At 57.6% G+C, this 23315-nt stretch overlaps 3 protein-coding genes across 4 annotated transcripts in view; all 3 read left to right on the forward strand.

The window, feature by feature from the left end:
- Positions 1–4691, forward strand: part of CD244 (CD244 molecule) — a 5430-nt gene extending 739 nt beyond the window's left edge. Inside the window, exons 4-10 of the mRNA XM_051641218.1 lie at positions 1449–1766; positions 1839–2117; positions 3309–3434; positions 3804–3868; positions 3993–4058; positions 4248–4403; positions 4477–4691. Of these exons, the coding sequence (XP_051497178.1) occupies positions 1449–1766; positions 1839–2117; positions 3309–3434; positions 3804–3868; positions 3993–4058; positions 4248–4403; positions 4477–4548 (1082 nt within the window). The 3' untranslated portion in view covers positions 4549–4691. The remainder of the gene's footprint in view (positions 1–1448; positions 1767–1838; positions 2118–3308; positions 3435–3803; positions 3869–3992; positions 4059–4247; positions 4404–4476) is intronic.
- Positions 4692–7699: 3008 nt separating this feature from the next.
- Positions 7700–10678, forward strand: CD48 (CD48 molecule). The gene is made up of 4 exons (XM_051641105.1): positions 7700–8125; positions 9027–9341; positions 9424–9687; positions 9942–10678. The coding sequence occupies exons 1-4, from the start codon at positions 8074–8076 to the stop codon at positions 10031–10033; spliced, it is 723 nt and encodes a 240-aa protein (XP_051497065.1). The 5' UTR covers positions 7700–8073; the 3' UTR covers positions 10034–10678.
- A 2659-nt stretch (positions 10679–13337) lies between these two features.
- Positions 13338–22220, forward strand: SLAMF1 (signaling lymphocytic activation molecule family member 1). Of its 2 annotated transcripts, XR_007891690.1 has the most exons (8): positions 13338–13617; positions 16768–17094; positions 17621–17902; positions 19018–19116; positions 20125–20204; positions 20779–20913; positions 21377–21637; positions 21756–22220. XR_007891690.1 is itself a non-coding variant. In XM_051641080.1 (7 exons), the coding sequence occupies exons 1-7, from the start codon at positions 13566–13568 to the stop codon at positions 21419–21421; spliced, it is 1020 nt and encodes a 339-aa protein (XP_051497040.1). In that variant the 5' UTR covers positions 13338–13565; the 3' UTR covers positions 21422–22220. The 2 variants fall into 2 exon arrangements, 1 of the variants encoding a protein (XP_051497040.1); XM_051641080.1 differs by having other exon boundaries at positions 21377–22220.
- The last annotated feature ends 1095 nt before the right edge of the window (positions 22221–23315 follow it).

Consider the following 23315-nt stretch of genomic DNA (forward strand, 5'->3'; position numbering starts at 1 on the left):
TTGTGGGGCTGTGCAAAGGGGGGGTTGTGGGGCTGTGCAAAGGGGGGGGGTTTGTGGGGCTGTGCAAAGGGAGGTTTGTGGGGCTGTGCAAAGGGGGGGGGGTTGTGGGGCTGTGCAAAGGGGGGGGGGTTGTGGGGCTGTGCAAAGGGGGGGGGGTTGTGGGGCTGTGCAAAGGGGGGGGTTTGTGGGGCTGTGCAAAGGGGGGGGGTTTGTGGGGCTGTGCAAAGGGGGGGGTTGTGGGGCTGTGCAAAGGGGGGGGGGTTTGTGGGGCTGTGCAAAGGGGGGGGGGTTGTGGGGCTGTGCAAAGGGGGGGGGGTTGTGGGGCTGTGCAAAGGGGGGGGTTGTGGGGCTGTGCAAAGGGGGGGGGTTTGTGGGGCTGTGCAAAGGGGGGGGGGGTTGTGGGGCTGTGCAAAGGGGGGGTTGTGGGGCTCTGCAGTCCCGGCGCTGTCCTGACCACACGCAGCCCTGAGGAAGCCGCAGCCCCGACTTGTTTTAGGGGCTTTTCAATCTCGCTTCTGCCAGAGCCCTCGACATCCGGGGCTGAGCTGAAAAAGGGGGGGTTGGGGGGGGGAGGGGGGGCAAGAAAAGCAACTCGAGAAAAAAAGGGTCCAGTGAGAAACTTTCCTGCTGTTCCTCAGGGCAAGGAAGGAGCTGAGGGACAGACTGGGTTGGGATGGAGGGACCTTCAAGATCATCTAGATCCACCCCCCTGCATGGGCAGGGACACCTCCCACCAGCCCAGGCTGCTCCAAGCCCCATCCAACCTGCCCTTCAACACTGCCAGGGATGGGGCAGCCACAGCTTCCCTGGGCAACCTGGCCCAGGCTCTCCCCACCCTCACCCTCCACAATTCCCTCCTCATCTCCAACCTCCAGCTCCCTCTCCCAGTTTTCATCCCTCCCCCTCATCCCATCCCTCCTGCCCTTGTCCCAAGCCCCTCCCCAGCTTTCCTGGAGCCCCTTCAGGCACTGGAAGCTGCTCTAAGCTCTCCCTGGAGCCTTCTCCTCTCCAGCCTCAACACCCCAACTCTCCCAGCCTGTCTTATGGGGTCACAGACTGGTTTGGGTTGGAAGAGACCACAAAACTCATCCAGTCCCACCCCCTGCATGGGCAAGGACACCTCCCACCAGCCCAGGTTGCTCCAAGCCCCATCCAACCCACCCTTGGACACTTCCAGGGATGGGAACAGAGGGTCTGGGACTGTCCCTGCTCTGGGCAGCACAGAGGAAATTGTGTGAACATCTACACGGTGTGGTCAGAGCAGCGGGTGAGGAGAGACACCCGAGCTGGCTGGGGTGGTGCAGGGAAGGGACAGCTGGGATGGGGAACCAGGCTGTGAGCCCCTGGGGAGCAGGTCAGGGGCACGGGTGGGCTTCAGTGGTGACCATATCCCATTCCCAGCTGTGGAGCACCTCTCATGATCCCTGGCTCACCCTTGTCTCCTCCAGGATCCCTGCAGTGCCGGGAACAACCCGTGCTGGCCCATGGAGCACTGGAGCTACTGCTGGAGAGTCCTCCCCAGGGATGGAAAACAGTGGAATGGAGAGTGTTTCTGGATGCAGGACAGAAGCAACGGATCCTGACGGTGGAGAAGAATAAGTCTGCAGCTGCCAAGGGTCATTTTTCTGGGAGAGCCTTTTTCCAGCAGGAAACCCTCTCCCTGAACATCAGCCCGGTCGGTCTGGAAGACAACGGGGAATACAGAGCAGAATTCATTGACTTCCCAGACATCGTTGCCATCCAGTGCTTCCGTGTGAAGGTCTGGGGTGAGTAGCTGGGTCCCCTCACCCTGTTGCCCCCCATCCCTCTTGTCCCTCCTCACCCTGTTGTCCCCACAGAGCCCGTTCCTCAGCCGCAGCTGGAGACGCGCGTCCTGCTCCGGGAGCTGGGTCACTGCAACCTCTCCCTGCTCTGCACCCTGCCCAGCACCCACCACGTCTCCTACAGCTGGGTCTGCTCTGGGGGTCCTTGGGGAGCCCTGGGCCACCAGCCCCAGTTGAACCTGCAGGTTGAGGAGGGCATTAAACCCACCGTGTGTCAATGCAATGTGAGCAACCCGGTGAGCTGGAGCACGAGCAGCAGCGACCTCGGGGCCACCTGTGGGGCTGCAGGTCCAGGTAACCCAGGCTGGGAGAGTTGGGGTGTCCAGCCTGGAGAGGAGGAGGCTCCAGGGAGAGCTTAGAGCAGCTTCCAGTGCCTGAAGGGGCTCCAGAAATCATGGAATTGGTTTCGTTGGCAAAGATCATCCAGTCCAACCATGAACCCAAATCTGCTGGTGCTAAATCGTGTCCCTCAAGGCTTTGAAGCCCCTCCAGGGATGGGGATTCCAGCACCTCCCCGGGCAGCCTGGGCCAGGGGTTAATTCCCCTCGGAGTGAAGAAGTTTCTCCTCAGATCCAATCTCCAGGAAAGCCAGGCTGGGAGAGTTGGGGTGTTGAGCCTGGAGAGGAGAAGGCTCCAGGGAGAGCTTAGAGCAGCTTCCAGTGCCTGAAGGGGCTCCAGGAAAGCTGGGGAGGGGCTTGGGACAAGGGCAGGGAGGGACGGGATGAGGGGGAGGGATGGAAACTGGAGAGGGAGCTGGAGGTTGGAGATGAGGAGGGAATTGTGGAGGGTGAGGGTGGGGAGAGCCTGGGCCAGGTTGCCCAGGGAAGCTGTGGCTGCCCCATCCCTGGCAGTGTTGAAGGGCAGGTTGGATGGGGCTTGGAGCAGCCTGGGCTGGTGGGAGGTGTCCCTGCCCATGCAGGGGGTTGGATCTAGATGATCTTCAAGGTCCCTTCCAACTCAAACCATTCCCTGATTCTTTGGAAATTCGTCTGTGCTGGGGGGGCAGCACCTGGGGGCAGGTCCCTGTTCCCACCCAGCTCCAATGGGAAAAGGACTGGGAGGTGCTGGGGAGGGATCACAGCTCTGGGATGACCAGGAGAAGGATCTCAGCCTCAGCTCTGCCCCTGGCTGGTCACATCCAGCCCCCTCCAACCCAAACCATTCCATGACTTGATGAATTCACCCTCAACTCCTCAAACCCAAGATTTAAGGGGGTTCACGAGTCCCAGTGGTTCCCAGTCCCCTCCTGGCACCCTTGGTCTCCCTTCCTGGGTCAGTGAAAACTGCAGAGGGCATCGGGCTGACACCAAAATGTACCCAACTTCCCTTCCTGGGAAACGTAACCATTTCCACTCAACCCAGTGATGAAACTGGGGCTGAGGTTTCCTGGCCAGGTCTGTCCCCTGAAGGCTGTGGTGGAGCTTCTTCTCAGACACAGCTCAAGGCTCTGCCCAGTGTTCAAGGTCTCCTCTTCTTCCTCTTCAGGGCATTTCAGCTTCTTTCCACCCTGGGCAGTGGCCTTGTGCACGGTGCTGCCACTGGTCTTCTGCATAGCTCTCGTTGTCACCTGCTGCTGGTGGTGGAGGAAGAGAGGAAAGAAACCCCCAGGAGGTTTGTCCCCAGGGTTGGGCACCTCCTGCCACGCTCTGTGCTGGCCCTGGGCTTGTCCCTCCTCCTGGGGCTGCTGAGGGGTGGGTGGTGGCTTGTGACTGATGGCATCAGGCACTGTCACCCCCCCCCTGCCAGGCTCTGTGCAGGCCACCAGGTCTCTGCCCATCCCCACCGGTGCAGGGTGGTCCAGGTTGATGAGCATCTCGGGTGCCCACACCTGGAGCTGCCCTCCAGCCCCTGCCAGGTGCCAACCTGCAACCTCCCCGTCGCCAAGGGGCCTCTTTCTCCTCCTGCTTTGCTTGGCTTGAGGGCTCAACCTCCCCCCACCAAGTCTTGGGGCTCTCACACTGACCTTTCCACCTCCCCCAGAAGACACGGAGCAGACCTCAACCATCTACGCAGTGGTGGGCCAGGACCGAACCAGCCGAGACCCCGTGAGTGCCAGGGGTGTCCCTGGGTGTCCCCTCCCCACTCTGCCAGGAGGGCTGAGACCCTCTGGAGATGTTTGTCACCTCGGGTTGTGTCCTTTAACCAGCCTGGGCTTCCTTTCTCCCCCAGTATGGCACCAGTGAAGCCACCACAGGAGAAAGAACCATCTACGCTGCCATCTGCACCGAACCACAGGTAGGGTCAGTCCCACTGCCAAGACCACCCCATGTTGCCCAGACTTTGCTTTTCTTTGCACACCTTGACCATTTCTCCCTGGCAGGGACCAAGCCCCCCTCGGGAACCTGAAAGCTCCACCATCTACTCCACAGTTCAGCACACCAGGAAGGTGAGGTTGCCCAGCTGGGACCCCCAACCCCTCTGCAGGGACACAAATCCAGGTCCCCTTGGTTGGTCAACCAAGTTGGATTCCTCATCCCACTCCTCTGTTGCCTGATGGCAGCTCCTTGCTCTTCTCCACAGTCTTCTTCTGCCAGGAAGAAGAGGCTGGACCCAGCTTTGGTTTCCACTGTCTACACAGAGGTAACGGGTGGGGAGATGGACCCTCCAGGGCTCGTCAGCTTTTTGAGGCTAAACCTCATCCATTTTCTTCCAGGACACAGGGGGTTATAGACAGCGGTGTCCCCCCTTGCACACAACACATCCTGCTGGCCACCACTTCTCCTAGTGTCTTGGCAAGACCTTCCTTATGGGTTTTTTTTTCTCCTGGACCACCCAGAGACCTTCAGCAGCACCTCCCAGGACCCCACCTGGTCATTCAGGATGAAAATGGCCAGAGATGGTTTTTTTTTCCCCCCCTGGATGCAAAGCCCAGCTGAGCCTTGGAGGTTTCCCTGTGAAGGAAGGAGGAAAGACTCAAGGATGGAGACCTGGAGATCTCAAGGATGGAGATCTTTGGAGGGGAGAGGTGGGAAATCAGCCAGGAGGGATCAGGGGGAAAGAGGATCATCCATGGTGACGTGTGTTTTAGGGCCACGTGTGGTCTTGTGAGTCTTCCTTGGGTCTTGACAGGTTCCATCCAACCTTGGGAAGGTATGTTCAGGTGGGAGTAGAAGCTGAAGGGCATGAGGCAGTTGTGGTGCTGGTTTAATGAACTCAATTAGCTGTTTATAGCCTGAAATGTATCCTGGGGTGGGTAGGGAGGGAGTGGGAACTGCTTGGTTGTGGGTTGGGAACACCTGAAGCGAACAAGCCTCCTGTGGAGATGGACTTGGCAAGGTTTCAGTGTTGGGTAGGTGGCCATGGGCCTTGGCTTTGGGCAGGACAGTCCCTGAGATGTCACCTGCCCCGGGAATGTCACCACGTCCCTTCCCACTGAAGTTATCCCATGGCACGAGAGGAGAAGGAGGTGGAGAAAAGCTTCAGAGGTCTTCCTGAAGGCAAGATCAAGGGTTTTTCTTTGGGATGAAAATAAAAGGTGGCACTTTGAGAGCATGGGGGGGAGTGGTGGTGGCTCCACAACGTTCCTGTCCTGCCAGAGTCCCTGGATCAAAATGGCTTTGTGGCTACTCCTTGTAAAACCAGGATTAACTGGGATCATGAACTGGGAGCTGCTCTGGGGGGCTGGCACAGGAAAGGGGGGTGTCTGGTTGGGCTGGTTGATGTCACCCCAAGGTTCATCCTCTGCTGTAGGTAGGAGTTGGGTACCTGCACTGGAGGGGCATCCCTCTCCACGTGGATGGAGAGGTGGCAAGGTGGGCTGTGATGGTCCGAGTTCAGTGGGAGGTGTTCAGGCATGATGGGGAGGATGGAAATCCTTCAGCACCAGCACTGGGGACGTGGCAGTAGGATGAGGGGGGAACGGTTTCCAGCTGGAAGTGGGGAGATTGAGTTGAGATCTTGGGAAGAATTCTTGGCTGTGAGGGTGGTGAGACCCTGGGCCAGGTTGCCCAGGGAAGCTGTGGCTGCCCCATCCCTGGCAGTGTTGAAGGGCAGGTTGGATGGGGCTTGGAGCAGCCTGGGCTGGTGGGAGGTGTCCCTGCCCATGCAGGGGGTTGGATCTAGATGATCTTGAAGGTCCCACCAACCCAAACCAGGCTGTGATTCCATAAGACAGGCTGGGAGAGTTGGGGTGTTGAGCCTGGAGAGGAGAAGGCTCCAGGGAGAGCTTAGAGCAGCTTCCAGTGCCTGAAGGGGCTCCAGGAAAGCTGGGGAGGGGCTTGGGACAAGGGCAGGGAGGGATGGGATGAGGGGGAGGGATGGAAATTGGGAGAGGGAGCTGGAGGTTGGAGATGAGGAGGGAATTGTGGAGTGTGAGGGTGGGGAGAGCCTGGGCCAGGTTGCCCAGGGAAGCTGTGGCTGCCCCATCCCTGGCAGTGTTGAAGGGCAGGTTGGATGGGGCTTGGAGCAGCCTGGGCTGCTGGGAGGTGTCCCTGCCCGTGCAGGGGGTGGGACTGGATGAGCTTTGAGGTCCCTCACACCCGAACCAGCCCATGATTCTGTCTCCTCAGTCCCTTGGAAGCCTGGAACTCCAGGTCCCTCCCAGCTCCTGCTGAGAGGAAACACCGAAGGCACCAGCGCGAAGCTCCACGCTCTAGCACAGCCCTCTGATTTATGCTAATGAGCCTCTTTTGCATATTGGAGGGAATTTGCAGCCCTGGCTGCACTCGCTGAGGCAGCACTTTGCTCTCTGCAGAGGAACTTTCCTTCCCCATCTCCAAAGGTTTCCATCAGCTCCGGGGACGCGGGCGCCGGGGCCTCTCGGGGTCACTGGGTCGGTGTCACCGATCCGGCCACATCCCAGCGTGGCTGCTGGGACTGACATCAACCAGCCTGGAGGTCTCCCCAGTGGATGGGGACATCTCGGGAGGGTGAAATCAAAGTGGGTCAGGGCTCAGCAGGTGCCACCGTTCCCCCTTTGTTCACGGCCCCGCCGCTCCTCGCTGGTGGCCGGGGAGACGCCGGTGGCCGTTGTCCCCACCGAGGGGGAGGGGTTGGGTTCCCAGCCCCCCACGTCCCTCAGCTGGTGCTGAACAAAGGGCCTGAAGTGTCTCTCAGGATGGAATCCCAGGCCTTCATTAAAACCCTTCGTTAGAAACATCTGCCTTGCTCGGCGGCTGCTGGGGATCCCAGAGGGGTTTGGGTTGAAGGGACCTTCAAGACCACCCAGTCCCACCCCCTGCACGGGCAGGGACACCTCCCACCAGCCCAGGCTGCTCCAAGCCCCATCCAACCTGCCCTTCAACACTGCCAGGGATGGGGCAGCCACAGCTTCCCTGGGCAACCTGGGCCAGGGTCTCCCCACCCTCACCCTCCACAATTCCCTCCTCATCTCCAACCTCCATCTCCCTCTCCCAGTTTTCATCCCTCCCCCTCATCCCATCCCTCCCTGCCCTTGTCCCAAGCCCCTCCCCAGCTTTCCTGGAGCCCCTTCAGGCACTGGAAGCTGCTCTCAGGTCTCTCTGGAGCCTTCTCCTCTCCAGGCTCAACACCCCACCTCTCCCAGCCTGTGAAGCCAGGGTCCTGGGGACACCCCAAACATCATTGCTGGTTGTCCCCACCCAAGCTGGGGTCACTTGATGGCACATCCCTAGGCCAGACCTCAGCAAGAACCCATCCCTGGGATGGGAGCTGGAGTGATGGGATCCCTGTTGGTGGTGGCTGTGATGAGGAGAGCTGGGCTGAGACTGAGTTGGAATCTAATGAATGTCTATAAATAGATGAGGGCTGGGGGTCAAGAAGGAGGGACAATGTCTTCTCACTTTGCTCTGTGATAGGACGAGGGGCAATGGGCTCAAAGTCAAGCACAGGAAGTTCAACGTCAACATGAGGAAGAACTTCTCGGAGACTTTCAGGACTGGTCTGGGTGCCTTTCTGAGTGATCTGCTCTAGTTTTTTGTCCTCTTCTGGCAGGGTGAGGTTGGACTCGATGATCTCCATGTCCCTCCCAACCCTCCACATTCTGGGCTTCTAGGAAATGAGCCCGGACCCTACTGAAGCTCTGCTTCCAGAAACCTCAACCCCCTCCCTTCGTGCACCTTCCTCAAAACTGAAGTTTTCAGCCACTCATTTGGGGACTGGAGCTTCACGCCCACGCGCGGAACCTCGTGGTTCCTGAGGAACCAACCCCCTTCCCCCCCCCCCGAGCCCCAGCTTGAGGGCTGATGGGCTGGGAGGGAGGGGTTTCCTTGGGGAGGAATTGCTGAGAGGGGGAGATTTCACTCCCAGATGTGAGTGTGGATGCTGAGAGGAGATGTCGGCAGCGCTGACGTGGAGGTTCTTCTTCCTCCTCTTCATCATGCCAGGTACAGGGGCTGGTTTCCTTGGTGTGGGGGTGCTGGATTGGGGGGGGGGGAGGTGGCTTTTGGGGACCTTGGGGGACCTTGGGGATGTGCCTGTGGGGAAACCTTCTCTATTCCCACTCTTTATCCTGGTTTTTCCCATCCTGGCGTTGTGGTCGAGGCGTGACCCACCAGCTGCTTTCCCCAGGGTGTCACCGTCACCACCAAGGGTTGAGGGGCTGCTCTGGGGGAACCTGGAGAGGGGAGAAGACCCCAGAAATGGAAGTGAAACTGAACTTGACTGGGGTGGGGAGGGGGAGATCTGGGCAGTCCCATGCTGAGGGTGGGGAGGAGGAAATCCCACCACCAACCTGTCCCACCAGCAGGAGCTGGTCCCTGCAACGTGTTTCCAAGGCTGGGAAGGTGTCAGGAATGAGTGAGAAGATGATTATTTGTAGTTTCCACATGTCTGGGAGGAACTGAGGTCCTTGAGTTGGGGTCAAGTTCTGGGAAGATCTGGGGCTGTTCAGCCTGGAGAGGAGGAGACTGAGTTGGGGTCTCATCAGTGCTGGTCAACATCTCCAGGGGGTGTCAGGAGGATGGGACCAGGCTCTTCTCAGTGACAGGACAAGGGGCAATGGGCACAAACTGGAGCACAGGAGGGTCAAGCTGAACATCAGGAGAAACTTCTTTGCTGTGAGGGTGAGGGAGCCCTGGGCCAGGCTGCCCAGGGAGGCTGTGGAGTCTCCTTCTCTGGAGACATTCCCAACCCATCTGGAGGTGTTCCTGTGAGATCCTGCTCTGGGAAGGGTTTGGATTAGATGATCTCCAGAGGTCCCATCCAACCCTGAGCACTTGGTGGTTCTGTGAGGGGTGGGCTGTGTCCAAGCAAGCCGAGCAGTACCAGTGTCCCCTTTCTTGGCAGCCTGGGCAAGACATCATCCCTCATCAGAGGTGGTTGGAGCTGTTGGTGGGGTGGCCTATCTCAGTCCCACTGTGCCACATCAGACCTACCACAGAACCCAGTGGAGACGCAACAACTCGGTGCAGATTGCCAACTGGGATGGTGGGGAGAAGGTCCACTACCTGGCCAGGTCCTACCAGGGGCGCCTGGAACTCTTCCCCAACCACACCCTCAAAATCAGCCCCCTGCAGAAAAGTGACAGCAGCATCTACCAGGTGTACCTGGAGGATGAGGAGGGTGAGGAGCACATCGAGGACATCCACCTGAAGGTGTACGGTGAGTGAGGAGGACGGGAGGGTTGTGGCACCATCCTGAAGGGGGGGACAAGGAGGTTGTGACATCCTGATGTCTCTTGCAGAGCTGGTCCCGCAGCCCACGGTGAAAGCCAACGTGACCAGAAATGACCCATCACGGTGTCAAGCCACCCTGGTGTGCTCAGTGGGGCTTGAAGAGGTGACCTATGAGTGGATCCCTCCCAGGAAGCTCTCACTGGAGGGTACGAATGCTCCTCAGCTGGGTGTCTCCTTCAAACCCTCAGAAGAAACCTACATCTGCAAAGTCAGCAACCCTGTCTCCTCCAACAGTTCCTCGTTGACCTACAGGCCCCCCTGCTCCTGGACAGGTACCACCCCCAGGGTGGCAAAACTCGGGTGGGCTGCAAGGTGACCTGGGCTTTGGAAGGTCCCCAGAGCCACAGGGGTGACCCTGAGGACAGTGGGTCCCTGCAAACCTAGAGGTGGCCCCCGTGGGTCTGGAGTGGTGGGTCCTTTTTCCCCTTGCGCTCTGGGTGGCAGGAGGGGAAGGGTTTGGGGGTCCCCTGGAAGGGTTGGGCAGCCCCCAGACCTGCCCACACCTCAGGTCTCCTTCTGCCTCCAGGTGAGTCTTCTGCTGCTGCATCCTTCACCACCAACGTGCTGGTGGCCCTGGGATACCCCCTCGTCCTTCTACTCCTCTTCACTCTGGCTTGAGGACACCCTACGGGTGACATCTCATCATCAGAGCCTGGGTGAGCTCCCCAAACTGGTTGGGTGCTGAAAGATGTGGTTGCTCAAGAGGAACCCACCACAACCAGTGCCCACCTGGTCTCATCCACAACCTCCTGCTTCCCACCAGCCCAGGGTCTGGCTGCTCTGCTGTTGCCTTCAGGGTCGTCCTGTGCCTCAGTTTCCCTCCTCACTTGTTCTGCTTCACTTTAGAGGTCACGTTCTCCAGGTCTGAACAAACCAGGGCTGAAATCTGTTGCCAAAGGAGCTTCAAGAACTCTGGTGACCTGACTTGCAGAATCCATGGTTTGCTTGGAAATCTTCCCCACCCCAGCCTTGAGGCCCAATCTGAGCTATTCCTGGGGCTCCCCGTGGACCTGGGGGGTCCTTGGCCATGGGTGATGGTCTTTATGGTACCCATGGGCAATGAAGGATGTCTTGAGCCTGAAATGGGTGACACCAGCACGGGTGCAGCTGCCCAACCTCCAAGTTTGGAGCTCCAGACCACCTCAAGCTGAGGTGGCACCTTCAGCTTTCTCTGCGAGGGTGGGGTTCAGCAGGGCCAGGATGGTCTCTGCCTTCAGAAGTGTCTCCCTGTGTGTGCATTAAATGAATCTGAAGCTGAAACTCCAGGATTTCAGGTGCACGTTCTGCATTCTGGGCTGGGGTCAACAGCAGTGGGTGCTTGGGGACCATGGGGGATGAGGAAAGGAGTCATTGCTGGGGACAGGAGCCCTTCCACAGTCGTGCCCCATGGGAGGAGCTGGATCTGGATGGTGGGACCACGGATCCTTTGGGGTGGGAGAATACGTCTTGTGAGGGATGGAGATGGTTCCTCAGCCTGCAAGGAGGGATGGGGACACGTCCCAGGGCCACCACAACCCTGGGACCTCGTGGTCCTGCCAGCTCCAGCAACCCAGGGGAGAAATGGACTCTACCTTTCCTAAAACCCAAGTGGAATCACTTCCCAGAGGTGGCTTGGAGCAAATGCTCCTCAGGCCAAATTCATCAAAGGGTCAACAGCGACCTCACCATCTCCTTTCAAAAACCAGTAACCACCACCAGTCCTTCCAGCTCCTGGGTCTAATGAGCAACTGGGGGTCATTCCTGCTGGGTGGTTGATGGTTTTAACACCAATGTGTATTTTTTGGGGGGGAATTCTCCTCTTTAAGAAGATTTTCTTGGGTCTTGGTCCCTTCCCACGTGGAGTTTTGGGGCTCTTCTGCCTCAGACAAAATCCAGGATGATAAGTGAGCACCAGGATCATCATCAAACCTCCTCTGATGAATAAATCATGGAGCCTGGTGTCATTCCTCAGTCATCTTCCCACCCAGGAGGTTCCAACCTGAGCTGATGAGGTAAAGGAAGGTTTTTTGGATCATGATTTTTGGCTAAAGGAGGTTTTTCTGGGACTGCTTGGTTGGGGTTTTTTGGTGCTATCATGTTCTTCCTGGAAGGATTTCTTTTTTCCTTGATGGTTTTGTTTGTTAAATCTTTTCTTCCCCATTTCTCTTGGTTGGTGCTGGAGGATGTAGTGTCCCAGGGGGGTTTCATGGCTTTCCTGGACCACTTGAGGGTCAATGTCTTCTCCATGCCAGCACCCAAGCATGGGGCACCCATCTATGGCAAGGAGAAGGTGAAGGGCCATCCTTCTGCTCTTCCTGGGGGCTGAGCTGGTGGACTCCATTCACTGGAACCTCCAGCTGGTCCTTGAGGTGGGATTTGAGCACTGAACAGGTAAATCAGGTCATGGTGGGGGGATTTAGGTCATGGTTGGACTTGATGATCTTCACAGCCAGGATGATTCTATGATTTGTGTTGGGCCACCTCAATGTTCTGCAAAATAACCCCCCAAAAAAATCACCTCACCACCTCTTGGCCAAGGGTTTGGAGCCTCCTGTAGGAACCTGCACCATGTTTTGGTTGAGCTGAAGCTCCTCATGGTGGTGAGGAAAGGAGCCACATCCTCTCATCTTCCACCTTCCTTTTCCATCCCTTTGCTGAGCTCTTCAACCCCCTGAACTTCTGGTGTCTGGGAAATGGTTTGGTTTTCTTTTCTACTCAGCTTTCTGACCAGGAAGGAGAAGCTCCAGCAGGAGGTCAGGGTGGTTTAATGTGTGGGGTTTCTTTTATTTTTAAGGCTTTTTTATCATTAGAAAGAATTCATTGGCAACAAAACCCAACGAAGGTCCCAGATCTCAGCTCCACTGGAAAGGGATGGGATGGAAGTTCACCCCTTTTTCTTCTTGTGGCTTTCAAATTTGATTGAAGAGCAGCAGAGGACTTCCTTCTTCTGCTCTCCCTTCTGTCCTCCTCTGAAAAGCAGAACCCCTCCCCCAGGAAAACCTCCAGAAATCAATAAGAAAACAAAGCCCCTTTTCCCATCTTCAAGAGTTGGAGGTGAATCATTTATTCCGGGAAAAATCCCAAACCAACCAAGTTTTCTCAACCTTTTCCAGCAGTGGAAGAAGTGGGAGATGTTTTTCTCATGCTCCCCGTCCCCACCCAGGGGGACACTCACAGTATCACAGTAACTTTCTGGTTGGAGAAGACCTTCAAGATTGAGTCCAACCATGATCCTAACTCTGCAGTGTCCACCGCTCAACCCTGTCTCCTGGCACCACCTCTGTCTTCTTAGATGTCTCCAGAGATGGTGGCTCAACCAGCTCCTCAGACAACTTGGATCACCCAGTGCCACTCCCACCCCACAACTGGACAACCCCAAAGTTCACACCACGTCCCTCAGGGTGGTGTCCAAGTGTTTCAGGTTCTGTGTCATCACTGCTTCCCTGGGGAGCCTGCTCCACCACCCTCTGGGTGAAGAATCCCCCAGAACTCTCCCCATCCTTGAGCACCCCCTTTTCTATTGCCCAGGAGGAAACTGAAGCCTGAGACCAAGGGTTGGATCTTTCATCCCTGGGTTTCTAGGACCACCCATACTCCTCCTCCTTGGAGATCCCACCCAGCCCAAAGCAGGGATATGGGTAAGTCCCAGAATTTCAGGGGGGGGACACGTTTCTGCACAAGTGGTCAACGTGGCCACCAACGTGGCCCTGTGGGTGAGCTCCAGGCTGTGTCCCAGCATCCAGAAGGATGATACCATGAATTGGGGGGAGCATCTTCACCCCCTGCTGCTGTTCTGGGTTCTGGGAAACCTCAAGAAGATGTTCCTGGAAATGAAATACTTCCCTTGCTGGTCATTTCCTCTTCTTTTAGGGTCAGATGAAGGCCCCTGCAGCAGGATGCTCCAGACTAGAAGCTCTGCTTCTCACTGCAGGTCTCTTGGGCTGTGGAAGGTGAAGGTTTGAATATTTTCCACTTCAGAAAAGGAGAAAAGAAAGAAAGAAAAAAAAAAAAAAGAAGAAGAAAGAAAGTTATTCAGCCAAAAACAGGAAACACATGGGCTGGGGCAGAGGTTCTGGGTTGAGTACCCTTGCTCTTCCAGTAAGACAGTCAGCAGAGATTTGACTTCTCAGCAAGAGTGACTTGCTCCTCAGAGCACTGGGTGAAGCCAAGCATGGGCTGCAGGTTCTGGCTCTGGCTGCTTGTCTCTCTCAGCCACGTCTGTGGTACGTATGGTTTTCTTCTCCATGAAATACCTGCTTGGGATGGGGGATTTTGGGGTGTTGGAAGTGAGTCCAGAGGAGGCTGTGGAGATGGAGAAGTTCTGCTCTGGAGGCAGGCTGGGAGAGTTGGGGTGTTGAGGCTGGAGAGGAGAAGGCTCCAGGGAGAGCTTAGAGCAGCTTCCAGTGCCTGAAGGGGCTCCAGGAAAGCTGGGGAGGGGCTTGGGACAAGGGCAGGGAGGGATGGGATGAGGGGGAGGGATGGAAACTGGGAGAGGGAGCTGGAGGTTGGAGATGAGGAGGGAATTGTGGAGGGTGAGGGTGGGGAGAGCCTGGGCCAGGTTGCCCAGGGAAGCTGTGGCTGCCCCATCCCTGGCAGTGTTGAAGGGCAGGTTGGATGGGGCTTGGAGCAGCCTGGGCTGGTGGGAGATGTCTCTGCTCCCCTCCCAGGGCTCCTGGGTCCTCTCAGCCCCTCAGCACTTACAGGAGGATGTTGCAAAATCTTTTTGGGTGGCACCGACCTTGTGCAAAGCCTTGGGGTGGCTCGGGGCCTCCCTGAGCAGAGCAAAGGGAGCTGTGACCAATTCTGACCCTCCCCTGGCTCCCTTCTTTGTTCTGGGGACACTGAGTGTCCCTGTGACCTCATTTCTGTGATTACCAGGTGTGAAAAGAAAGGTTTGGCCAGGAAACCCAGGTTCTCAGCAGAGCTGGGGTTTCTCCTCAGCTCCACTGGGTTTCTGGTGCTGTTAATACCTGCCCTTAAAATCCCCCTGGGGTTTTCTGCCTGGCCAGGACACCCAAAGTCCCCCGAGCCGAATATTTGGCCGCTCAGGACCTGGTGCTGAGCTGGTGAGGATCCTTCCTTCCAGCTCTTCCATCTGGGCTTGGAAAGGGATGGTTTGTGACCTCTTCACATCCCTCGTCCCGCAGCCTCGCTCCACGCGAGTCGTTTTCCCCACAGAGGAGCTGCTCCTCCTTGGGAGAGGGGGGTTTTCTACCACGATATAAGAAGGAAAGAGAAAAAAACCAACCCAACCGGCCAACAAACAAACCAAAAAAGGGCTTTTCTCTTTGGTCATTAACGAGGAGCCCAACTCCTGTGTGGTTAAAAACGTGCAATTGTTGAGATAACGCAGCATCCGCCCTCGTGCTGGGAAACGCAGAGTGAAAAATATCTCAAGGCCTGGGGCTGGTTGCTGTGGGATGGTGGCAGGGTCTGCATGGTTGCTTCAACCCTAGGGAGATGTCACCCCCAGGGCCAGGTCAGGAACTGCCCAGGTTTTGAGCTCAGAGGGAGGAGGAAAATGAGTCGGTGGCGCTACCGGGGAAAATGTTCGCTCAGGGGTTTTCAGTGGAACGTTTGTGATGTGGGGGAGGAAGATTTGGGGCTTGTTTGGGCTCCCCAGGTTCCTTCTGGGGTGGTTCCCCCTACTTTTCTTTTCCACTGCTGGGCAAAGGCTCGCTAGGGTGGAAAGAAGTCGTTAGGAAACGTGGGGGTGAGGCGGGCAGGTCCCTTCCACCCAAGCCCGGTGGTGACACCGAGCTGAGATCTCACCCCACGTTGGTTCCTACAAAACCCAAACTCTTTTGCCCCCCCCCCCGGGCAAAATCTGAGACGTTGATTTTGCAGAGTGAGACAGGAAAGGGTTGAGGGGGGAGCAGATCTTCCCCCCCATGGGCTCATCAGGAGATCCAGGTGGTCGAGAGGCTTTGGGAGGTGCTTTCACACCTCTTCCTCAGAGCACTTTGCACTGGCTGCCAAGACCACACCTCATCCAGGAGAAGGACAACCTGGGATTTACCCCCGAGCCCAGCTCCAGGAGGATGCATTTCTGCAATTCCAAGTCCCACCAAAGGTTTCTGGAGCTAGTGGGAGGTGGGTGCCATAGAGAGCACCCAAATGCAGACTTTTGCCAGAAGCAACCGAGCATCACTTCCCTCTGGACTATCCTGGTGTCACCAGGACTTCTCCAGGCTGGTCCCATCTCTGCCAGAACCCTTCGCCCAGGACCAGCATCCCCAACAGACTGGGACTACACGGGGTGATGTGTCACCGTGGTGGTTGGCTCTCCTTGTGCCAACAGGGAGCCCAGAGCCTTAAATCAGGATTTGACCATGGGATGCAGTGGTGCCCAGCACAGGAGAACACTGAGGCTGGTGCAAATGAAGAATTGGCCACACCTTGAATCCTGGGCTCAGTTCTGGGCCCCTCACACCAAGAAGGACATTGAGGGGATGGAGTGTGTCCAGAGAAGGGCAACAGAGCTGGGGAAGGGGCTGGAGAACAAGGAGGAGAAAGGTCTGGAGAACTTCCAAGGAGCAGCTGAGGGAGCTGGGGGTGTCCAGCCTGGACACCAGGAGGTGAGGGGAGACCTGCTGGCTCTGCAGCTGCCTGAGAGGAGGTTGGAGCCAGGGGGGTCGGGCTCTGCTCCCCAGGAACAAGTGATGGGACCAGAGGAAAGGGCCTCAAGGTGCCCAGGGGAGGCTGAGGTTGGATCTTGGGAACAATTCCTTCCTGGGAAGGGTTGTCAGGGCCTGGCCCAGGCTGCCCAGGGGGGAGTCCCCATCCCTGGAGGGGTTTCCAAGCCCTGGAGATGGTGCTGAGGCACATGGGGCAGTGGTGGCCTGGGCAGTGCTGGGGGCATGGTTGGACTGGGTGATCTTGAAGGTCTTCTCCAACCCAAACCATTCAGTGATTTTGAGTCTCTCACTTCACTCCAGGATGTCCGGGGTGGGGAGGGAGAGGGGAGGAAAACAACATTTCCCCTCTGGCTCCTCAACCACCATCTTTCATGGTCAAGGATGTGGGGTCAAGGACTGGGGGGGTCACTCCTTTGGTTCTGGGGCTGGTCCTGGGAGGTGGACACTGGGCAGAGTTCTCAAGGAGCCCTGATGCCACCAGGAGCTCCTGTTCCCACCCTCAGGATGTGGTGGATCACCCAGAGCTCCCAACCCCCCTTAGATAACCTCTTCAATTCTCAACCCATTTCTCTCACCCCCCCTGAGCCAACCCCCAATCCCCAGATGACGAGGGTGGGTCCAACTCTACCACCAGCAACCGCAGCTCCGCGGGCTCCCAACCTTCTCCAGCTGAGCTGGGATGGATCTCCAGCTCCTCCTTGCTTGCCTCAGTCCTTTTCTCCACTTTCCTCCCAGGAACAAGTCGTGGGACAGGGGAGAGAGTCCTGGGCACCCTGGGGATGGCAACAACACTGAGGGTCCCTCCCGAGTTCCAAAACCTCACCCGACGCTTTGGAGAAGCGACGTGGAAGAGGCACACAGAAGACCCAAAGCACAAACTTGTCCTGCTCAGGTACACAGAAGGCAACTACACCAACTACAAGATGGGAAGAACTCGCTTCCACGAGGTGGATTTCTCCTTGGAGATCCTCAACACCAGCAGGCAGGACAGGCAGCTCTACGAGTACTCGGTCAACAAGGGGCCGGCGGAGGAAGTCTTGCAGATCTGGCTGGACGTGTTTGGTGAGACGTGCTGCTGCTCCAGGAGGGCCACGTTGGGTGCTCTCAAGCTCTTGTGGTGATGGGAGCAGGTCTGGGAGGTGGGTGGTGGTCGAGGTTTGGGGGGAGATGCTCCACCCTGATGTCAAGGTGCTGCAGAGAGTCCCCTTGTAGCTGGGCACCCCCAGCAGCTTTTGGGTGCCTACCAGACCATGTTCCTCTCTCATGGTCATTGGTTTCTCTCCATCTTCTTCACTGAAAGGGTTGTCAGGGTCTAGCACAGGCTGCCCAGGGTGGAGTCACCAACCCGGGAGGTGTTTAGAAGATGTGGAGCTGAGGGACATGGGTTAGCACTGGACTGGGTAGAGTTGGGTCCATGGTTGGACTTGATGATCCTAAAAGGTCTTTTCCAACCAGTACAATCCTATGGTTCTATGATTCTATCTCCCATGGGTTTAGGAGAACCCAGCAGGATTCCCCAGGCAGGTGCCACGTTTCCATCCTTCTCCAGACACAAACCTTTGCCTCTTCCCTCCCTCCCTCTCTCCAGAGCCCGTCTCTGATCCCAGGATCCAGCACCTCAGCTGGTCCATGGCCAACGGCAGCTGCACCATCACCCTCAACTGCACAGCAGAACGAGGGGACAACATCTCCTACAGCTGGGTCAACCAGGACCTCAGCACCCCGGGGCTCTGCTCCAGCTCTGGCAGCATCCTGCACCTTTCCTACCCCTTGCAGAACACCAGCATCTCCTGCAGCTGCAGGGCCACCAACCCCGTCAGCTACCAGGTCGTCACCTTCAACTCCTCCGGGTGCAGCTACAAACAAGATGGTGAGTCCCCAGCTGCTGCCCTGGCTCTCTCCCACCTCCTGGTCCTGCTCTTGCTTCACAGGGGACTTTTCCACCCTGCTTGAAGCAGCCTCAGAGGAGCTTTGTGCAAGAATGGTGGCCACTGTGTCACCAACTCATGGTGGCCACTGTGTCAACCAACTCATGGTGGCCCAGTCCTTCCCATCAGGGCCCAACGTGGAGCTGTGGGTCCCACGGGTCTTCTCAGCCCCCACCACATCCTGGTGCTCCAGGCTCATGATAAACACATGAGACTTGCTCAGTGGCTGATCTGGGGACGGCAGCAACCTTGGTGACAACTTCCCCTTCGGAAGGTCTGGGGGCAAAAGTGTCACCCTCTCTGTCACGGGGGTTTTCTGACACCCCCTCGTGACGTGGGGGGCTTTCACTAGGGCAGGACAAAGTGGTGGCTGCCCCTTTCCCTGGGGACCTGCAGGTGAAGTCACACCTCTCTTGGGACTCCCACAGTGACCTGGACTGAGAAAACATCCCCAGTTGGGACCTTAAGAAAAGGAGATGCTGAAATGAGATGTTCTGAGGGTGGTGGGTTCAGGCTTGTTTCTCACTCCCTGGCCCCAAAAACCCCCTTGGACCTTGGGACACTCCTGGGTGGTGTCACCACCAGTGGTCCAGGAGTGGGGCCACCCCGTGGTGAGAGCCCTGTGGGAACTGTGTCCCTCTGTGATGCAAAGTCATTCTACCAAGGAGCTGCCTCCCTAAAGCCACCAGAGACATTTTGAGGACTTGATCTGGCCCTGACGTGGCCTCCAGCAGGTTTTGTTTTCTTTTGCTGACTGTTGCAGTCTGGAGATGATCAGAGGGAAGGGTTTCCTGTCCCTTGTTTCCTGTTCTACCAACGTGATCAACCCAAAATTAGGTGATGAGATGGAGATCTTAGCTGCTCAGCTCTGGGTTGGACCCAGGTTATCAATCCAAAATTAGGTGATGAGATGGAGATTTTAGCTGCTCAGCTCTGGGTGGATCCAGGTTATGACCCCAAAATTAGGTGATGAGATGAAGGGAGATCTTAGCTGCTCAGCTCTGGGTGGAACCAGGACTGGTGGATGATGTCCTCTCCTCTCTGTCCCCCATCTCAGACAGCTCCAGGCTGACAAGGAACCAGCTCATACTGGTGGTGCTGCCTGTGGTTTTAGTGATGATCTTCATCATGGTCATCTGTTGGAGAAGGCACACGGGTGAGTTCTGATGCTGGGATAGTCGGGGGGTCCAAAGGTGGGGTGGGACTTGGAATTTGGGAGAGTCCAGAAGCTGCCCCCAGCCATCCTCAGGGAGTGGATCAAGGGGCTGGTCCTTGTGGGCACCACAGCTCAGGAGAACCCCTGGGAGGAGCAAAAGGTGTTTCTCTGGAAGGTAAAAGGCAGGAAGGAAACCAGCTTGAAAAAGAAAAGGCAGAAGAGAAATGTAACTGCACATGGTCTCCAACCTTCTACCTTCTAGCTGGGTGGTGGGCTTCTGGGATGGTACTGGGTGGTCTCATGGGGAACTGGATGATCCCAGCCCTAATTCAGGAGAGCATCATCTCTCTGAGTGCCTCACCAGGCTCTGACCCCTTCTCCCATTCCCTGGGTAGCCACAAATTTGGAAATTTCCCCTGTGGTGGCCAGAAACCTTCTGACCATGGCCAGGGTGCAGCTGGGTCCAGCCAGTGGCACCAAACAGAGGATGGGTCCAGTCTGGGTTCACCCTTGGGTGCCTTGGGACATGGGAGCAGGATGAGGATGGCGAAGAGCTGGGGTTCCTTGGTCCCTGTGCCCCTCACAGCTCAGTGACTTGTGAGAGAGAGTTGGGGTGTTGAGGCTGGAGAGGAGAAGGCTCCAGGGAGACCTGAGAGCAGCTTCCAGTGCCTGAAGGGGCTCCAGGAAAGCTGGGGAGGGGCTTGGGACAAGGGCAGGAGGGATGGGATGAGGGGGAGGGATGGAAACTGGGAGAGGGAGCTGGAGGTTGGAGATGAGGAGGGAATTGTGGAGGGTGAGGGTGGGGAGAGCCTGGGCCAGGTTGCCCAGGGAAGCTGTGGCTGCCCCATCCCTGGCAGTGTTGAAGGGCAGGTTGGATGGGGCTTGGAGCAGCCTGGGCTGGTGGGAGGTGTCCCTGCCCATGCAGGGGGGTTGGATCTAGATGGTCTTGAAAGTCCCTTCAACCCAACCCATCCCATGACTCTTTTTATGACCTGCTTTCCCCCTCAGCCTGCAAGAAGCAAGAACATCCACCAGTGGCCCAGGCCACGGGGGTGCACACCATCTACTCCCAGGTGCAGAGGGTGGAGGTGAGCCAGGACCACCAGGGCCACCACGGCCCCACCAGCCCAAGACCACAGGGGGAAAAAGCTCCTTTACTGGTGGAAATGCTCCTTTAGCCAAGGGGCCCCCCAGTGCTGCAGTGGGCAGGAGTGGGGGGCATGACCCTGCTGGGGGTTTCTTGGGTGGGGGGTCTTGGAGAGCAGCAGCACCCAAAGCCCCAGGGGGTTGCTGGGTGCCTCCTCACTGGCCTGTGGCCCACTCTGCCATGGGGTTCGGTGTCAACCACAGCCCCCATAGGGGCTGAAATTGTGACTGGGGGGGGGACACACACTGGGGTGGCCGTGGGCTCCCTGGGGTCACCCATCCCTGTGGTTCCAGGCTGCCATGAATTTCGGGATCTCTGGGAAGAAAGGGTGGGTGCTGCAACTTCCCCAGTGTCCCAGTGGGGGGACTTTGGGGACAGACTGTGTGTTCTGCCCCCCCCTCCCACCCCCGAGTCCTCCTCAGTGCAGCTGGGGAGGAACTGGTGGGTCCATGGAGGGAGAGGAAAGAACCCCCCAGGCAGCTGCTGCCACTGCTCATCCTTCCCTCTCCAAACAGAGGAGGAGAAGTCACCCCACTGAGCACCCACCCTGCACCACCATCTATGCTGCAGCCACTGGGCAGCCCCTGGACAAGGCCCCAGGTCCCAGCAGAGCCCCAAGCCCCTCATCTAGCTCCCCAGAACAGCCACAGGTAAGGGGGAGCAGCTGGGGGGGGGGTCCTCACCCCAACTGGGCACCACAGTGGGGCAACCTGGGGAGTGCTTAGAGCAGCTTCCAGTGCCTGAAGGGGCTCCAGGAAAGCTGGGGAGGGGCTTGGGACAAGGGCAGGGAGGGATGGGATGAGGGGGAGGGATGAAAAGTGGGAGAGGGAGCTGGAGGTTGGAGATGAGGAGGGAATTGTGGAGGGTGAGGGTGGGGAGAGCCTGGGCCAGGTTGCCCAGGGAAGCTGTGGCTGCCCCATCCCTGGCAGTGTTGAAGGGCAGGTTGGATGGGGCTTGGAGCAGCCTGGGCTGGTGGGAGGTGTCCCTGCCCATGCAGGGGGTTGGATCTAGATGGTCTTTCAGGTCCCTTCCAACCCAACCCATCCCATGACTCCAACCCACTCTCTCTCCCCAGCCCCTCAACTCTTTGCTTCCCTGCTCTTCCCCAACCAGGAACCCACGACAGTTTATGCCTGTGTGATGATGCCCGTGGCCTGAACCTCTCCAGGAAACAACCCAGCCCAGCCTCTGCTCACCAACATCCACGTTCCTGGCTGGAAAAAACCCCTCTCATCCCTAGGGAACGGGGGCACAACCCACCAGCAACGTGCCAACCTCCACCACAGCCAAACTGGGGCTGCAAGGTCGGCCACGGGGGTGAGGGACGGTTGGAGCAAAGAGCAAGAAAACTCCCCGGGGGGGGGTCTCAGCGAGGTTGGTGAGGGGTGAAGCACCAGGAGAGGGTCGAGGGGCTCTGGGTAAGACCCCACAAACCGACCTCAGTCCTCTGGCCCCCGCTTCCCTAGCGGGAGCCCCCGGCTGGTGGCAGCAGGTGCCACGGGTGACGCGCAGCTCGGTGGCTTCCAGGCAACGGGGAGAAAAACCACCAGAAGAGGTTTCTTTCCTTCTGGTCTCTCAACTCCTGCACCCCAAACCGGTTCCAAAACACCCGAATATTGGCTCCAAAGGGAGGAAGGAAGATCTGCCACCCCCTCGGGGCTCAGCCCTGCCCGGCACCCGCCCCAGCTCTGAGGGAACCAGTGACGTCCAGGATGGTTTTTCCATCCCAACCCTTTCTCCTGGACGCCTGAGGGAGAAGAAGAACTTCCAGGTGGACAATTTCAAGCTGAATTTCTAGCCGAGAGGGGGAGGCAGCCCCCCCACCCTGCCCCCACCCCCTTTTCCTGCAGCAGCTCCCTGTGGAAAAACCCAACGTGGAGATGCTGGAGGTGACCTGGAGGAGGGACCAGGGCTGTGAACTCTTTCCAAACCCTTTCTCCCAGTCCAAGCTATTTAATAATCCCACCAGCAGGTCTGATCTGACGTGGTTCTGCTGAGGGAAAAGGGAAATAAATTCGGATTGAAGCCTTTTGGAAAGGTTGGTGTCAAGGGCTTGGATCCGGATTTGAAGAGAAATTTGGTTTGAAGCTCCTCAGCTTCCTGATTTTGTTGCTACAGAAAATCAGCTGAGCTGCTGCCTTGGAAAAGTCTGTCCCCAAAGCAGGAACTTCCCCTGGGAGCAGGGGCAGTTCCAGAGAAGGAGAAGGTCACCCTTGTCCTGGTGCCTCTGAGCACAAACCTAAGGTTGGGAGAGTTGGGGTGTTGAGGCTGGAGAGGAGAAGGCTCCAGGGAGAGCTTAGAGCAGCTTCCAGTGCCTGAAGGGGCTCCAGGAAAGCTGGGGAGGGGCTTGGGACAAGGGCAGGGAGGGATGGGATGAGGGGGAGGGATGGAAACTGGGAGAGGGAGCTGGAGGTTGGAGATGAGGAGGGAATTGTGGAGGGTGAGGGTGGGGAGAGCCTGGGCCAGGTTGCCCAGGGAAGCTGTGGCTGCCCCATCCCTGGCAGTGTTGAAGGGCAGGTTGGATGGGGCTTGGAGCAGCCTGGGCTGGTGGGAGGTGTCCCTGCCCATGCAGGGGGTTGGATCTAGATGATCTTGAAGGTCCCTCCAACCCAATCCTGGGTGGGTTTCTACAATTCAGCTGATGCAAAAGCCCCAAACTCTGTGCCTGGCTCTTGGTTGATGGTCGGGGCTCAGCTGAGCCTGGTTGGTCCTTGCAGAGTGATGGGTCACCCTGAGATGCGTCAGCCCAGCATGACCAGTGATGTGCCACCCCATGGCTGGGAGGGGATGTCAGATGCTCCACTTGAGGAAGAGTTCAAGTAAAAAAAAAACTGCTACAAAAACCTTTTCAAAGGAGCTCTGAGCCACGATGCCACAGACCCCCCCAGCCCCCCGGCTCCACAACGAAGGCTGAAGGAGGCCAAGGGGGTCATGGGGTGGCTTTGTCCCCCTGGTGTGGCTCTTGGTGTCTCTCATCCCCTCCCAACCAGGATGTTGTGAAAGAGAGAAGCCATTTTTAGGCTCAACAGCCTCGTTAGTACTTTGGGATTGA

Source organism: Apus apus, chromosome 27 (genome assembly GCF_020740795.1).
Source record: "Apus apus isolate bApuApu2 chromosome 27, bApuApu2.pri.cur, whole genome shotgun sequence".
Taxonomy (NCBI): domain Eukaryota; kingdom Metazoa; phylum Chordata; class Aves; order Apodiformes; family Apodidae; genus Apus; species Apus apus.

Coding starts and splice junctions, on each gene's coding strand:
- CD48 (XM_051641105.1), top strand. CDS start 8,074: ATGTCGGCAGCGCTGACGTGGAGGTTCTTCTTCCTCCTCTTCATCATG. Junction 9,342..9,423: donor CATCCACCTGAAGGTGTACG/GTGAGTGAGGAG, acceptor TGTCTCTTGCAG/AGCTGGTCCCGCAGCCCACG. Junction 9,688..9,941: donor GCCCCCCTGCTCCTGGACAG/GTACCACCCCCA, acceptor TTCTGCCTCCAG/GTGAGTCTTCTGCTGCTGCA.
- SLAMF1 (XM_051641080.1), top strand. CDS start 13,566: ATGGGCTGCAGGTTCTGGCTCTGGCTGCTTGTCTCTCTCAGCCACGTC. Junction 17,095..17,620: donor GATCTGGCTGGACGTGTTTG/GTGAGACGTGCT, acceptor CCCTCTCTCCAG/AGCCCGTCTCTGATCCCAGG. Junction 20,914..21,376: donor GCTCCCCAGAACAGCCACAG/GTAAGGGGGAGC, acceptor TTCCCCAACCAG/GAACCCACGACAGTTTATGC.